We start from the raw sequence: 13,438 nt of genomic DNA, 5'->3' as shown, positions 1-13,438 counted from the left end.
TCAGTCTCTATGTCTCAGTCTCAGTCTCTGTGTCTCAGTCTCTGTGTCTCAGTCTCTCAGTCTCTGTGTCTCAGTCTCTCAGTCTCAGTCTCTCAGTCTCTGTGTCTCAGTGTCAGTGTCTCAGTCTCTGTCGCTGTGTCTCAGTCTCTGTGTCTCAGGGTCAGTGTCTCAGTCTCTGTCGCTGTGTCTCAGTCTCTGTGTCTCGAGCTGTGTGCGCAGGCGCGGTGCCGAGGTCAGGGGTCACAGTAAGATGGCGGCTGTGCGCGTGGTGCGCAGTGGCGGAGGCCGCATCAGCTCTCGGCGGCCCGTCTTCAGCACCGACTCCAGGTCAGTGAGAGAGAGAGACCCGACACTGTGCGGACTCTCGGCCCGGGAGTGTGGTCAGCGGCCCCCGGGCCTGAGAGAGGCCGAGGGCAGGATCCGGCCCCCAGACACCCAGGTCCCCCCCCTCACCCAACCCCGAGCCCTCTCCCCCCCCTCACCCCCCGAGCCCTCTCCCCCCCCACCCCACCCCGAGCCCTCTCCCCCCCCACCCCGAGCCCTCTCCCCCCCCACCCCGAGCCCTCTCCCCCCACCTCTCCCACCCGAGCCCTCTCCCCCCCTCACCCCACCCCGAGCCCTCCCCCCACCCCGAGCCCTCTCCCCCCCACCCCGAGCCCTCCCCCCCTCACCCCACCCCGAGCCCTCTCCCCCCTCACCCCACCCCGAGCCCTCTCCCCCCCCACCCCGAGCCCTCTCCCCTCCCGCCCCCTCTCCCCCACCCGAGCCCTCTCCCCCCACCCGAGCCCTCTCCCCCCACCCCGAGCCCTCTCCCCCCCACCCACCCCGAGCCCTCTCCCCCCACCCCGAGCCCTCTCCCCCCCACCCCGAGACCTCTCCCCCCCCACCCCGAGCCTTCTCCCCCCCCCCGAGCCTTCTCCCCCCACCCGAGCCCTCTCCCCCCACCCCGAGCCCTCCCCCCCCCCACCCCGAGCCCTCTCCCCACCCCACCCGAGCCCTCTCCCCCCCACCCCGAGCCCTCTCCCCCCCGAGCCCTCTCCCCCCCACCCGAGCCCTCTCCCCCCCCCCCCACCCCGAGCCCTCTCCCTCCACCCGGAGCCCTCTCCCCCCACCCCACCCCGAGCCCTCTCCCCCCCCACCCCGAGACCTCTCCCCCCCACCCCGAGCCTTCTCCCCCCCCACCCCGAGCCCTCCCCCCCACCCGGAGCCCTCTCCCCCCCTGAGCCCTCTCCCCCCACCCCGAGCCCTCTCCCCTCACCCCACCCCGAGCCCTCCCCCCCCCCACCCCGAGACCTCTCCCCCCCCACCCCGAGCCCTCTCCCCCCCCCACCCCGAGCCCTCTCCCCCCCCACCCCGAGCCCTCTCCCCCCCCACCCCGAGACCCTCCCCCCCCCCACCCCGAGCCCTCTCCCCCACCCGAGCCCTCTCCCCCACCCCGAGACCTCTCCCCCCCCCACCCCGAGCCCTCTACCCCCCTCCACCCCGAGCCCTCTCCCCTCACCCCACCCCGAGCCCTCTCCCCTCACCCCACCCGAGCCCTCTCCCCTCACCCCACCCCGAGCCCTCTCTCCCCCCACCCCGAGCCCTCTCCCCCCCCCACCCCGAGACATCTCCCTCTCCCCCCACCCCGAGACCTCTCCCCCCCACCCCGAGACCTCTCCCTCTCCCCCCACCCCTCTCCCCCACCCTGACCTCTCCCCCCACCCCGAGCCCTCTCCCCCCCCCACCCCGAGCCCTCTCCCCCCCCCACCCCGAGACCTCTCCCCCCCCCCTCCATGAGACCTCTCCCTCTCCCCCCACCCTGACCTCTCCCCACCCCGAGCCCTCTTCCCCCCCCGCACCCCGAGCCCTCTCCTCCCCCCACCCCGAGACCTCTCCCCCCCCCTCCATGAGACCTCTCCCTCTCCCCCCCACCCTGACCTCTGCCCCCACCCCGAGCCCTCCCCCACCCCGAGCCCTCCCCCCCCCCGAGCCCTCCCCCCCCCACCCCGAGCCCTCTCCCCCCCACCCTGACCTCTCCCCCCCCACCCTCTCCCCCCCCACCCCGAGCCCTCCCCCCCCACCCCGAGCCCTCTCCCCCCCACCCTGACCTCTCCCCCCCCCCCCTCTCCCCCCCCACCCCGAGACCTCCCCCCCCCCCTGAGACCTCCCCCCCCCCCCCGACCTCTCCCCCCCCACCCCGAGCCCTCCCCCACCCCGAGCCCTCCCCCACCCCACCCCGAGACCTCTCCCCCCCCCACCCCGAGACCTCTCCCCCCCCCACCCCGAGACCTCTCCCCCCCACCCCGAGACCTCTCCCCCCCCACCCCGAGACCTCTCCCCCCCCACCCCGAGAGCTCCCCCCACCCGGAGTTCTCCACCCCACCCCATGAGAGAGCTTCTCCCTCTCCCCCTCCTGCTGCCGAATGTTCCAAGTTGGTGTGTGGGTGGGTGGGGGGGTGGCTCTGCCCTGAAATGAATCATGGAGTGATGTGTCCCCCCCCCCCCCCCCCCACTCGTGGTACAAGATCGGATGAAGAAAAGCCCTTCAGCCCATCCGATCACATCCCTCCAGAACACCCACCCTACCATCCCCACCATCACTGCATCACCCTGCTTTGTAAATCAGTCCGTTTTCCTGGCCTCTACCATTTTTTCTGGCAACCTGTTCCACTCTCTGCGGAAAGAAAAAAAACTTCCTGGTGTCTGCCCTGAAATTGCCGTTTACAACTTTAAATCTGTGTCCTATTGTGTTCTACTATCGAGATAAAAGTATTGATCAGGGTTTACCTTTTCCATCTCGTACAAAAATGGACCATTTCCATGAGGTCCCCTCTGAGTCGTCTTCTCTCAAGACTGAAATGCCCTTGCTTGTTCTGTCAGTGCTCATACCACCCCCCCTCCCCGACCAGAGAGACCCCCACCTCCCCCAGACCTCCACAAGAGAGAATGGAATTGTCACAGATAACTCTAGACCTGAGTCCTCCCACCAGAGAGACCTAAAATGTCAGAGACTCTTAACCCCAGGAGAGATAAGAAGGGGGCATTTCCCTCCTATCATCCCTACCATTCTTAGTCTGAGCTGCTCGGCAAATTGCAGCATCCCTGTGAAATAGATGCATCCTGCTTTCCCTTCACTGTTCATTCTTTCCAAATTGATCTGATAGTAGGTGTGAGAAGACATCAATTTTATGTTGCAATGATGTATAGTTATAATTGGTGTGTGGATCATAATGAAGTTTAAGCTTTATTGGTTTACATTAAGTACAGTCATTTCTGGTCTTTGCTGAGTGAATCTCTTTATTCACAATAAAATCCAAAGTAAGAAATATTTGCTGCTTTTACAGCCTGTACTGAAACAGTACAGACTAGATGAACTGAATCTCCTTGATTTCTTAGTGGTTTTGTTTTTGCTTTTTTATCCTAGTAACTGCAAATTGAATGTACTTTATTTTTCCAGGTATTTGCTATGTGCATCAGGGGACCAAGTGAAGGTGTATAGCACAGCTACAGAAGAATGTGTGCACGTCCTACATGGTCATAACGATCTTGTCACTGGCATTCATCTCAATCCCAAAAACAATTTGCAGGTAAACAAATGATTAAATTAATACTGTGCCATTTGGCGTTATATACCAAGGTCGCATAGATTATGTTTGTTTCTGTTTGATATTTGTAAAATTGTTAATTTGGAATTTGATTATTTATTTACAGCTATATTCCAGCTCATTGGATGGCACTATTAAACTCTGGGACTTCACAGATGGAATCTTGATGAAGGTAAGTAGCAATTTGGAGCCTACGCAATTGCTTTACAATCTCCTAAATATGTGCGATAATTATACTTACCATTCTATTTCTCTGTAGACATTCGTAGTGGGTTCGAAGCTGCTTGCACTGTACACCTCTGCTAGTAAAGGAGCGTCCATCTTTGCGATCGTTCCAAAAGATAGTGATGAATCCTCAGGTAAAACAAATCACATTGGGGACATAGAGACTGAGATACAGAGACTAGAGTTTTTTTTATTATTAATAATGTTAGGTTGCTGTTGAAGAGCTCTTCGAGAAGTGGTACTTTTTAATGTTCAAATCCATTTTAGATTTACCGTCAATCTTTTCTCTTCCAGGTAATTTCCAATTGGTATCGGTCGATCTGCCCAAATCGTCTGCACAAGAAGTTGAAGCACAAATCTTGAGTGTCATTTTCAAAGATGTCCATCAGTCACCAACATCAATAGCTTTCGGCAGAGAGGTAAGACTTTTTATTCTTTTTATCTTTTTATTTTAGCACATTTATAAATGTTATTGAAAAATGCTTGTCTGAAACTTATACAATGATATTCACATGAAATACAGTGTATAGTGACAGTAACTCATGGCCACTCGGAATTTTCAATGCAGTGCCTATTTGCATTCACTTCTCTAATATTTTCCCATGTAATACTATTTTGGGGAGAGGATATATTTTGGCAAGTGTTCAATAATGGCATTACTTTCACACCAACAGGTGAATTTGTCTTATTAGTGAAAACACTGAGCTTTTTATTGTACATGGTTTAACCTCGTTGATCTAGATTTGCAGTGTTAAGAGGATTGTTCTGAATTTAAGATAAACTGAAGTCATAGTTACCATGTCGTTGGCTCTAATTTGTTTGAGTGCCATGTTGCCAAACTATTTGTTCATTTTATGATTCTAAATTACATATAGAGAAACTAAGCTGAAATGTGTAGCAATTGCATATCCTGTTACATATTGTGTAAAAATATTTGCCACAGGTAACTTTCCAAACCTCTGTTGACAGGGTGAATATGTTGCTTCAGTGAAAGCTTTGGAACTCCGTGTGTATTTCTTCAAAAATAAAAAATATTACAGGTAAACTTTTGGTTAAAGTCCTATTTAAATTGAGTTTTCTAGTACTTTTCCATATAATACTATTCCTGATTGTTTACTGTTCACTGATTCCATCTTCATTCAACCCATCAAACACAACATATTGATAATTGGGGAAAATCACATAGTGAATGTTTCTGTTGATCTTTTCAAGGTTTCCCCTGAGTATCAAAAGTCGTAATGGAGCAAATAATGTATTTAAGTGTGTAACTTGTCATCCACGAGAGGACTGCATAGCAACAGGGCACAAAGACGGCAAAGTGCGACTTTGGTATGGAACCCTATCCTTCAGTCTTTTATTGTGTTTAAAACGATTCATTTCCAAGAAACCATTCTCAAATATTTTTTATTTAGTTCTGCTACATGGATAAACAAATGTACAAGTGGAAAAGAAAACAATCTTTGTTTTCATGGTACATCCAAGCCTTGAATGCTAATACTGTAATTGTGTAGTGAGAATGTGATGGAAGTAAGTTAATGTGTTTGAGTTAATGCTTCACTGTTTCCATGGGTTTTAAATTCAGAACAATAACATAACATTGTTAAGGTGAGATTTAAAATAGATAACTGGATTCCGTGGTGATTTTCATTCACACATTTTAATTGGAAACATTGAGTTTTTTTGTGTTACTAGCCGGCATTACTAAAGTATTCATTGGTGTCTTATTAAAGAGTAATAAACATACTTGTGTTTATTAATAAAAAATAATGATCCTTGCATTTGATTAGCGCCTTATCATGTCGGTGAGATGTCTCAAAGCGCTTCACAGGATATAGCGTGAAGTGGATTGACTGTGTATGTTGCGAGCAAAATACGGATGGAGTGAGGGATCAATTTTTATTTTTTCGTTTCTTTGCAGGCGGAATTTTGATCACGAAAGGGAGTACACCTACTCTGCTCACCATTGGCATCACGATGCAGTCAATGACCTGATCTTCTCAGCAGAAGGTAGAAGGAAAAAGTTTAATCTTGGGTTTTACAGTTGGGCCAATCATCCACTTTCCCTCGAGCTTTTGAAGAGTTTTGAGTTCAAACAATCTAAGTGGACTGGAAATTATAGATAGTACTTTGTTTTAGGTTTAAACAATGTTTTCTCTTCTGCTGATGTAGCTTGCCTTGGTGGAGTTGACCTAAAGACTAGGATTGGTAAAGATATTCAGGAATTAAATTGTTCTGAAGTCTTGACTGAAGAAAGTATGCAGTTGTTTGCTAAGAGGAGGAGAAAGTGGGAGGGAAAATCAGAGAATCTCTAATATCTGTTTTATCATTTTGTGACGTACAGCAGAATATGGAACTGTTTGTTGCTTTACGGTTTGACAGTATTTACAGCTGTTTGTAGAAAGCCGCAAAGTAATTGTAGCTGACTTTCAGTTTTCCTTTTTTTATTTCCAGGTACGTACCTGTTAACTGGTGGGATGGAGTCTGTGCTGGTTCAGTGGCTTTATGGAGTTGAAACAAAGAAGGACTTCCTACCTCGTCTTGGGTCAGCCATTGAACATATCGCAGTTTCACCTGATGGTCTCTTGTGTTCTACATCTCACAGTGATAACAGTAAGACTATATTTTGTACTCGAACAAACAATATCTTCACACTTCATACAATGTAAATTGACCAACAAACACTCTAGACTTTTGATCACTCGTTAACTTATGTGTTTTATTCTGATGTTTTTCAGAAATCATGACTATCCAAAGCAGCATGAACGTTTCTGCTATAATTCAGGGTTTAGTCAAAGGTACGTATCTGATTTGCTTGGACTAACTGTGTTGTAAAAAATATTGGTTGCTGGTTTACCCAATTCCTATTTTCTTCTTTTTAAGGACAAAACGTTAAGACTGGTTTAATGATTGACCCACGAAGCAAAGCTCTGGTTCTGAATGGAAAACCAGGACAGTTGCAGTTTTATTCACTTCAGAACGATCAGCAGTTATATAATGTAAGTGAAATGATGGCATTATCAGACATGGCTTTGTTTTCTTTTGTGCAAGTCTAGGTTGTTTGAAACAAACTATGTTCTGTATTTAATAATCATAAGTAGGACCTTGCAGCTGCAACCTTGGAGAGCTTTACAGTCCCTGTTTTCTGCTGTAGTTCATGAGTACTTTATTTTAAGGTATTGAACGCAGTGTGTATATAATACTCAGATCTTTCTGACTGGGATACGTTCAGAGTATCCACAATATTAAACTTCAATCTATCCCAACGTTTATCAAATGAGTGAGATACGGGAAACGGATGCGGAAAGTGAAATTTATTTGTCGTTGTGCATTCATTCACAGCTAGACATAGTGCAACAGGAGTACATTCATCAGTCAGGTCTGAACCAGGCTGAGCTGGTCAAGGCAGCCTTTGATTTTGAGGGTAAATGGTTAGTTACTGTAGAAGAAAGGAAGGACAAAGCAACCGAACTTGAGCTGCAAATGAAGTTTTGGGTCTATGACGAGGAGAAACAAAGGTGAGATTTTCCCTATCAAAAGCCAAAATATAATTTTGTTTCAAAAGAAGTATTTTGGAGACTATGACAATGAATTTCCAATGATGGCTTTTAAATGTTTCTAACTATTGAATGTTTTACGGTTGGTGTCAAATTTTTAAATGTTATGTCTATATTTGCTAAAGCTGTGGGAATCAGTTGGCTTCACATCGCTATTAGATCCTAACTGAAATCTTACCTGGTAGAAGATGCTAATAATCGTTTAAGCTTTGCTTTATTGATCAACAAATCTTTTAATTACAATAGAATTGCCACTATTATCACTGAATTTATTAATGTTTCTATCGAAAAATCTGAGGATATGGCACCATTGACTGTGATATCTTTAATAAGCAGACCTATTTCGTAGTTGCTTTGAATAAGACAATCTGCTCTTCACAGGAGCATAGCTGTAGCTGATCTTTTTACTCTTGTATCATTTTAAATATAGTTTTCCCAAGTGAAAGATCAATCTGCAAATGTGAAAATAACTTAATATCCCATATATCCCATAATGTCTCACATAGTCGCCTTGCAGTAAAGTCATCTGTGTCAGATCAATTGTGTTTCTTAGCTTTGCCATGTTTAGTTATTAGAATGTTTGTTTTTGACAGCTTTGTTCTCAATACCACAATAACTACACCACATGACGACCATATTGCAGCTCTCTGCTTCCAGAGTTCGTCTATTTGCAGAAATGGGCCACCAACATTGGTGACAGCTGGATTGGACAACAGGTTTAAAGTCTGGGTTTTAGTGGACAATTCTGATATATACAGTAAGTATGCAGCCATTAATGCACAAGGCTTGCAGACAAGTCTGAGTAATCACATTTGTACCTCTGATTATTTTGACTTGTTAAAGACCTATTTCCTGCTCTGGGATCGGGTGCAGTACAAGAATTTCACCAATAGGAGATGGTGTTGCATAGATATTTGTTTAGTGTTGATGGTGTACTGTATCATGGAAGAAAGGGGTGCATTTTGCTTTCCATAATTGCTACTTGAATGCCTGTCTTATTGAGTAAGACAACCAATTTGCTATCCTGAGTAGTGGCAAATCTTGTAAGATTATGGCACTTTATCTCTTAACATATGTTATGTGTCTGTCCTCATTGTCCAGGACAGAGTGTATGCTGGAGCTGTGATTTTGTTGGCACCTACCACCACCTCCAGGCCACAAAGTGCAGTTTCTCTGAGGATGGTTCACTGCTTGCTGTCTGCTTTGAACAAATTATTACTCTGTGGGACCCTGAAACTTGGGATCTCAAGTGCACCTTTTGCCATCCCCCTAGTAAAATACGGTGAGTCCTTCAACAGGGAGTAATAGGCCAAGACTATTTTTGTTGCTAATCTTTTGGATGTTTCTAAGCATGTTTCTTTTATTTTTAGTATTCTGCTCTTTATAGAATCCAGGTCAAATTTCCCATTGTGTTAGTTCCCAACCACTTCATGTATCTGTGCAGACCTGAGGTACAGAACACGACCAATTTTACAAGCATCCCAACAGTTTCTGCTGAATAGATATATTTTGTTTTAATGAAAAGAATTCAGAAATATGTTTGATGTATAAGAGCAAGGAAAAAAAAGTTTGTTTTATACTCTCCAGAATTCATGTTTTACTTTTGAAAGCAGACTGTTTCGATGTAAATGTGTTTGTTCTCGAATGTTTAGATGACCTGTGATGGGTGGGAATTTCCACTGATAATTGTGCTTTCTGATACCACATTCTTCAACTGAAAAATGAGACAGATGATTGGTTAGTTAGCTGAGCATAATCGATCAAGTGTGAGCATTCCTCTGAAATTAACGCAGCTCATTGTAATCTTTCAGAGACCTTGCCTTTGGAAGACTAAGCTGTGCCAAGTACCTCCTCGCTACAACAGACAATGGGTTTCTCTGCTGCTGGAACCTTTTAAGTTGTATGCGTAAGTGCAAACATCTCCTGCAATCAGAATATTACATGGATTTCAAAAGTTGACTTCACGCTTATGTTTTGATTTCATATGTTCAGCGTTCAATGGCTTGTGTTTTCTGCAGTGGAATGGAGTGCACAGCTGAATATAATGGTGTTGCAAGTGGATCCACTCTCTGAGAATGTTGCTGCCTTTTCTGGACTCTCTAACAATGTTGATTGTAAGTGTGACGGTTCCATTCAGCAGCAGTGTATCTGCATTTGCGAATTTCATATGTGTGCAAATGTTTTATCTTTTCTTCCATATACAACAAACTAAAACATGGAAATGTACTTGATCGGGCTTTTGTTCTATGTTATTCTCATTTCCTCTCCCTCCCACCCCCGCCTCCCCTCCCCATGCTTTGTTTTCTCTCCACCTCTGGAGGTATTGCCTCTTGCTGGGACATGGGTCTATCTACCCCCTGGTACCTCGCCCAAATAGCATGTCAAGTACCGGCCGAGTATTTGACTATGAGGACATCATACGCAAACAGTCCTTTTCTGTCCACACTCTTGTGTATGCCAGTGGGATGGTTACTGCATTGAGTAACACTTCTACTGAAATCAACAAATTCCATGAAATGCATTTTAATTCAAACTGAATTAGTTTACCACTAAATCTGTCTAGTTAAAATTGCTTTTGCACAAAAATGCCCTTTGTTTATGTTGGTGTAAGACTCATTTTTCCATTGATGGGATTAGTGAGATGTTATAATCTTATATAGCTTGTTTAGCATGTATTTTAGTAACAACCTTATAGTTGCCTTACTCCTTCAATATTAAGGTTTGAAGTTCCTATTTCCTTGTTAATTCCTTGAATCTGTTTTTGTGCTAGTGTTTATTTTCAAGCCAAATGAGCCAAGACCATTGTACATGCAGAAGAATGTGTGTTATAGCAAGGTCCAGTGGGCTCTCTTTGTTCCCAGAGACTTGCCTGAGGAGTACAACACTGAGAGCAAGCAATGGCTTTGCAAATCTCAGCTCTATTTCATCACAAAATCACAGGTAAAACACATTTCATTGTTAGAATTTGCCACGATAAAAATACTAGTCAGTATGAACCACTTTTGGTTGTCTGATGCTTATTTTTCTTTTTTTAAAAGGACCTCATGACGTTTAGTACAAAATTACCAGAAGAAAAATTGACATCATCCAGCAAGCAGGTATTTATATTCTTGTCCATATTTGAGAGGAGGCGTTTTTCTTTTTTATTTTGCCAGATAAATAAAAAGTATTTTGAAATAATTGAATACTGGAGAGTGATGGTTCAAATTATTACATTCAAAACTAAAATGACCAAGCTAAAATGGTCTGTGAACCACTCCTCTAAATCACCACAATAACAACAACAAATGACATTTGTATAGCACATCGCGAGGACATCCCAAGGAAGTGAATTTCAGCCTTATCTTGCTCTAAAGTAACAAATACTAGAAGTATAATACCGGCTTTCTTGATGTAACTTGATAGAAATGCTGGAACTGGTTTGATTTAGAGTCTTTGTAGACATTATTGTGATTTTATAATAAATAATAATAATCCTTGTATTTGATATAGCACTTTTCACGTCTTCTAGAGATCTCAAAGCGCTTCACAGAATATACTGTAAAGTGAATTGACTGTATATTTTATGGGCGAAACACAGAAGCCAATTGCACACAGCAGTGTCCCACAAACAGTCGTGGTTTGAGTCACCAAATTATTGTGTTTTTTTTCTTGAGCGATTATTATCAGGCATGAGAAGTTAGGAAACTTGCCCAAGGTTTCACCCTGCTGGGAATCAACCCAGGTCCCTCGTTTGCAAGGCAAGTGTTCTAACCACTGAGCTACAGGACTCCTAAACTGCAGGATTTTGCAGGGGGTTAAATCATTAACCCACAGAACCAACTAAAATGATTTTGCAGCATTGGTAATAGTTCTTGAGTTCAGGGACAAACAATTTACAGATATTTAAGTTGTACTCGGTTATGTTTATTTTCTAATGTTAAGTTTGACATCTCAGAAATAGGAAGCTCATGTTTATCTCCCTTTTAAAATATCGTTATTTACAATATTCAACTTCCAGCTGGTGATAGACGAATATATTCCTATGACTCCGTTCCACATGATTGTGGGAAAACAAAGGCAGTCGCAAGGAATTGGATCAGAAGCAGAGAAAATTGCTTTGCCCGAAGGATCTGTCACAATAAAAGAGGTGAGTTAGCCTTGTGAAGAAAAAACTTGGTGGGGACTGAGTGGCTTAACTATTTTACAGGTTGTTAGAAAACTTTATAAATGCATTATTTTCTTCTCTAGATGCTTCACACTCCAGCTCACGTTCTACCAAATGCTACTTACCTTTGTTCGATGTTTATGAATTCGTTGCTGATATCCAAGGCAGGAAAAAGGTAAGATAGAGGTGTCATTTGGCTTTGATTCATTTTATTAAACTATTTGTCCAAATGTCAAAATGAACAAATTGCTCTCAATTCAAATGATGCATCTTGGAGCTATATCCAGGGTTCAGGACAGCCCTTAAGGACCATTGTTGTATAAAATTAATATTGATTCAACTAGATATAAAATAAATTAGTGACTACGAGTCTTCACTGTTGAGCTGACTTGGATCCTTAGGTTTCTTAAAAAATCACATAGAGAGATTGATCGGTGGGTTGAAGTCAGATGATTAGTGAGAGAAGGGAACAAGAGAGAGAGAGAACTGAATTGTAGCAAAAAAATAATCAGAGGGAGGTCTGTAAAAAATGGGTGAATAAGAAAAAGTATATTAAGAGAAAATAAAATTTTAACATAAAATGAGAGGATAGCTTTGTATTAATAAGATGAAACCAAAGTACAATAAATAAAATTATAGGAGGTAAAGGGAAGCTACTAGGAAATGTACGGACAAAAGATTTAATAGAAAATAAACATAGTCACTTGTAAAAGTTAAATCATTACATTTTATAGCATATCCTGTGTAAGCTTTGAGACGTTCTGACATCTAGGGTGCCATAATCAAATGTAAGAATTATTATAAGATGCTTATATGTTCCTAAATTCTTTAATATCAGCTCAGAGGAAGAGAAGGAAGACGTGGAAATGGAGAGCAAGGAAGAGGAAGATGATTCTGACATCGAGATACATCCCAACGAAACTCAAGCAGAAACAAGGACAGCATCCTCTTCGGATGAACTGCTCCCTAAATTGTCCAAATCAGAGGAGAAAGAACTGAAGAAAATTCGGAAGATTGATTTCAATTGGGTCTTCACTCTGTAGGCTGCAAAGTTGCGAGATTAAGAGAATTTTTTTTTACTAGCTATACCGACCCGTTGCAGCTACGCTTGCAAGCAAATATGGAATGTAGATTTGTGTAGTTATGTCTGAGGTTCGGAAAAACTGGCAGTCTTGGATTTCTATATAAATAGTTTCAGAATATAGTATCTGTGTTTTAAATAGCTTGGGTGTGCTCAACTCTACTGTTTTCAACATTGGTATATAGTTTGCAACATGAAATCTATATTTAGCTGGAAGTACAGAGTAAAAGAATAAATCTAATGGAAAGATGGGAATTGTTGGAATAAACCAGCAAGATATAAAATATTAGAAATATTAACTCTTGAAAAATTGCTCCAAATGTTTGTTTGTTACTCCACACAATCTCAAAATGATGTGTTTTTGTACAATACATCTTTTTACTTGTCATTGACTCACAAATAGTAAAGGAATATCAATAATAACTTATAACAGTACATTACCATTTGAAAATGGAGAAAAATCTATAGACGGCTTTGCCTTGTTCAATCTTTTTAAAGTTTGTGTCGATGATAAATTAAAGCTTTTGTATATAACTATTTTCAAATGTGTGGTTTGGTTGCTGAAAAATATTTGAAATAGATAGAGCAACATCCGGTTTAGAATGCAGAAGTAAGCCTTGTGTAAGCAGATTTAACTTGGAACATCCATGGAATGTGATATCAATCTGCTTTATGACTTCTTATGTTTACATATTTTATTTTAATTTTTGTGACAAAAATAGCCTTCAGATAGTTAATAATAATCCTTGCATTTGATATAGCGCTTTTCACGTCGGGAGGACGTCCTACAGAACACACTGTAAAGTGAATTGACTGTATATTTGTGGGCGAACGTGGAAGCCAA

The 13,438-nt window shown here is 43.8% G+C and overlaps 1 protein-coding gene across 1 annotated transcript; it reads left to right on the top strand.

The window, feature by feature from the left end:
* The first annotated feature begins 230 nt into the window (after positions 1 to 230).
* On the top strand, positions 231 to 13,132 carry wdr75 (WD repeat domain 75). Its single transcript, XM_042336427.1, has 21 exons — positions 231 to 327; positions 3,440 to 3,569; positions 3,694 to 3,759; positions 3,847 to 3,946; positions 4,107 to 4,231; positions 4,782 to 4,852; positions 5,025 to 5,141; positions 5,731 to 5,819; positions 6,264 to 6,422; positions 6,548 to 6,607; positions 6,693 to 6,808; positions 7,152 to 7,327; positions 7,960 to 8,123; positions 8,468 to 8,648; positions 9,178 to 9,272; positions 9,385 to 9,480; positions 10,137 to 10,306; positions 10,405 to 10,464; positions 11,367 to 11,495; positions 11,597 to 11,688; positions 12,352 to 13,132. The coding sequence occupies exons 1-21, from the start codon at positions 251 to 253 to the stop codon at positions 12,554 to 12,556; spliced, it is 2,478 nt and encodes an 825-aa protein (XP_042192361.1). The 5' UTR covers positions 231 to 250; the 3' UTR covers positions 12,557 to 13,132.
* The last annotated feature ends 306 nt before the right edge of the window (positions 13,133 to 13,438 follow it).

The sequence above is a fragment of the Callorhinchus milii genome, unplaced genomic scaffold, assembly GCF_018977255.1.
Source record: "Callorhinchus milii isolate IMCB2004 unplaced genomic scaffold, IMCB_Cmil_1.0 Scaffold6, whole genome shotgun sequence".
Taxonomy (NCBI): Eukaryota; Metazoa; Chordata; class Chondrichthyes; order Chimaeriformes; family Callorhinchidae; genus Callorhinchus; species Callorhinchus milii.
The sequence above is the reverse complement of the archived record's forward strand: the minus strand, read 5'-3'. Positions and strand labels throughout refer to the sequence as shown.

Coding starts and splice junctions, on each gene's coding strand:
- wdr75 (XM_042336427.1), top strand. CDS start 251: ATGGCGGCTGTGCGCGTGGTGCGCAGTGGCGGAGGCCGCATCAGCTCT. Junction 6,423..6,547: donor TACATCTCACAGTGATAACA/GTAAGACTATAT, acceptor GATGTTTTTCAG/AAATCATGACTATCCAAAGC. Junction 11,496..11,596: donor GATCTGTCACAATAAAAGAG/GTGAGTTAGCCT, acceptor TTTCTTCTCTAG/ATGCTTCACACTCCAGCTCA.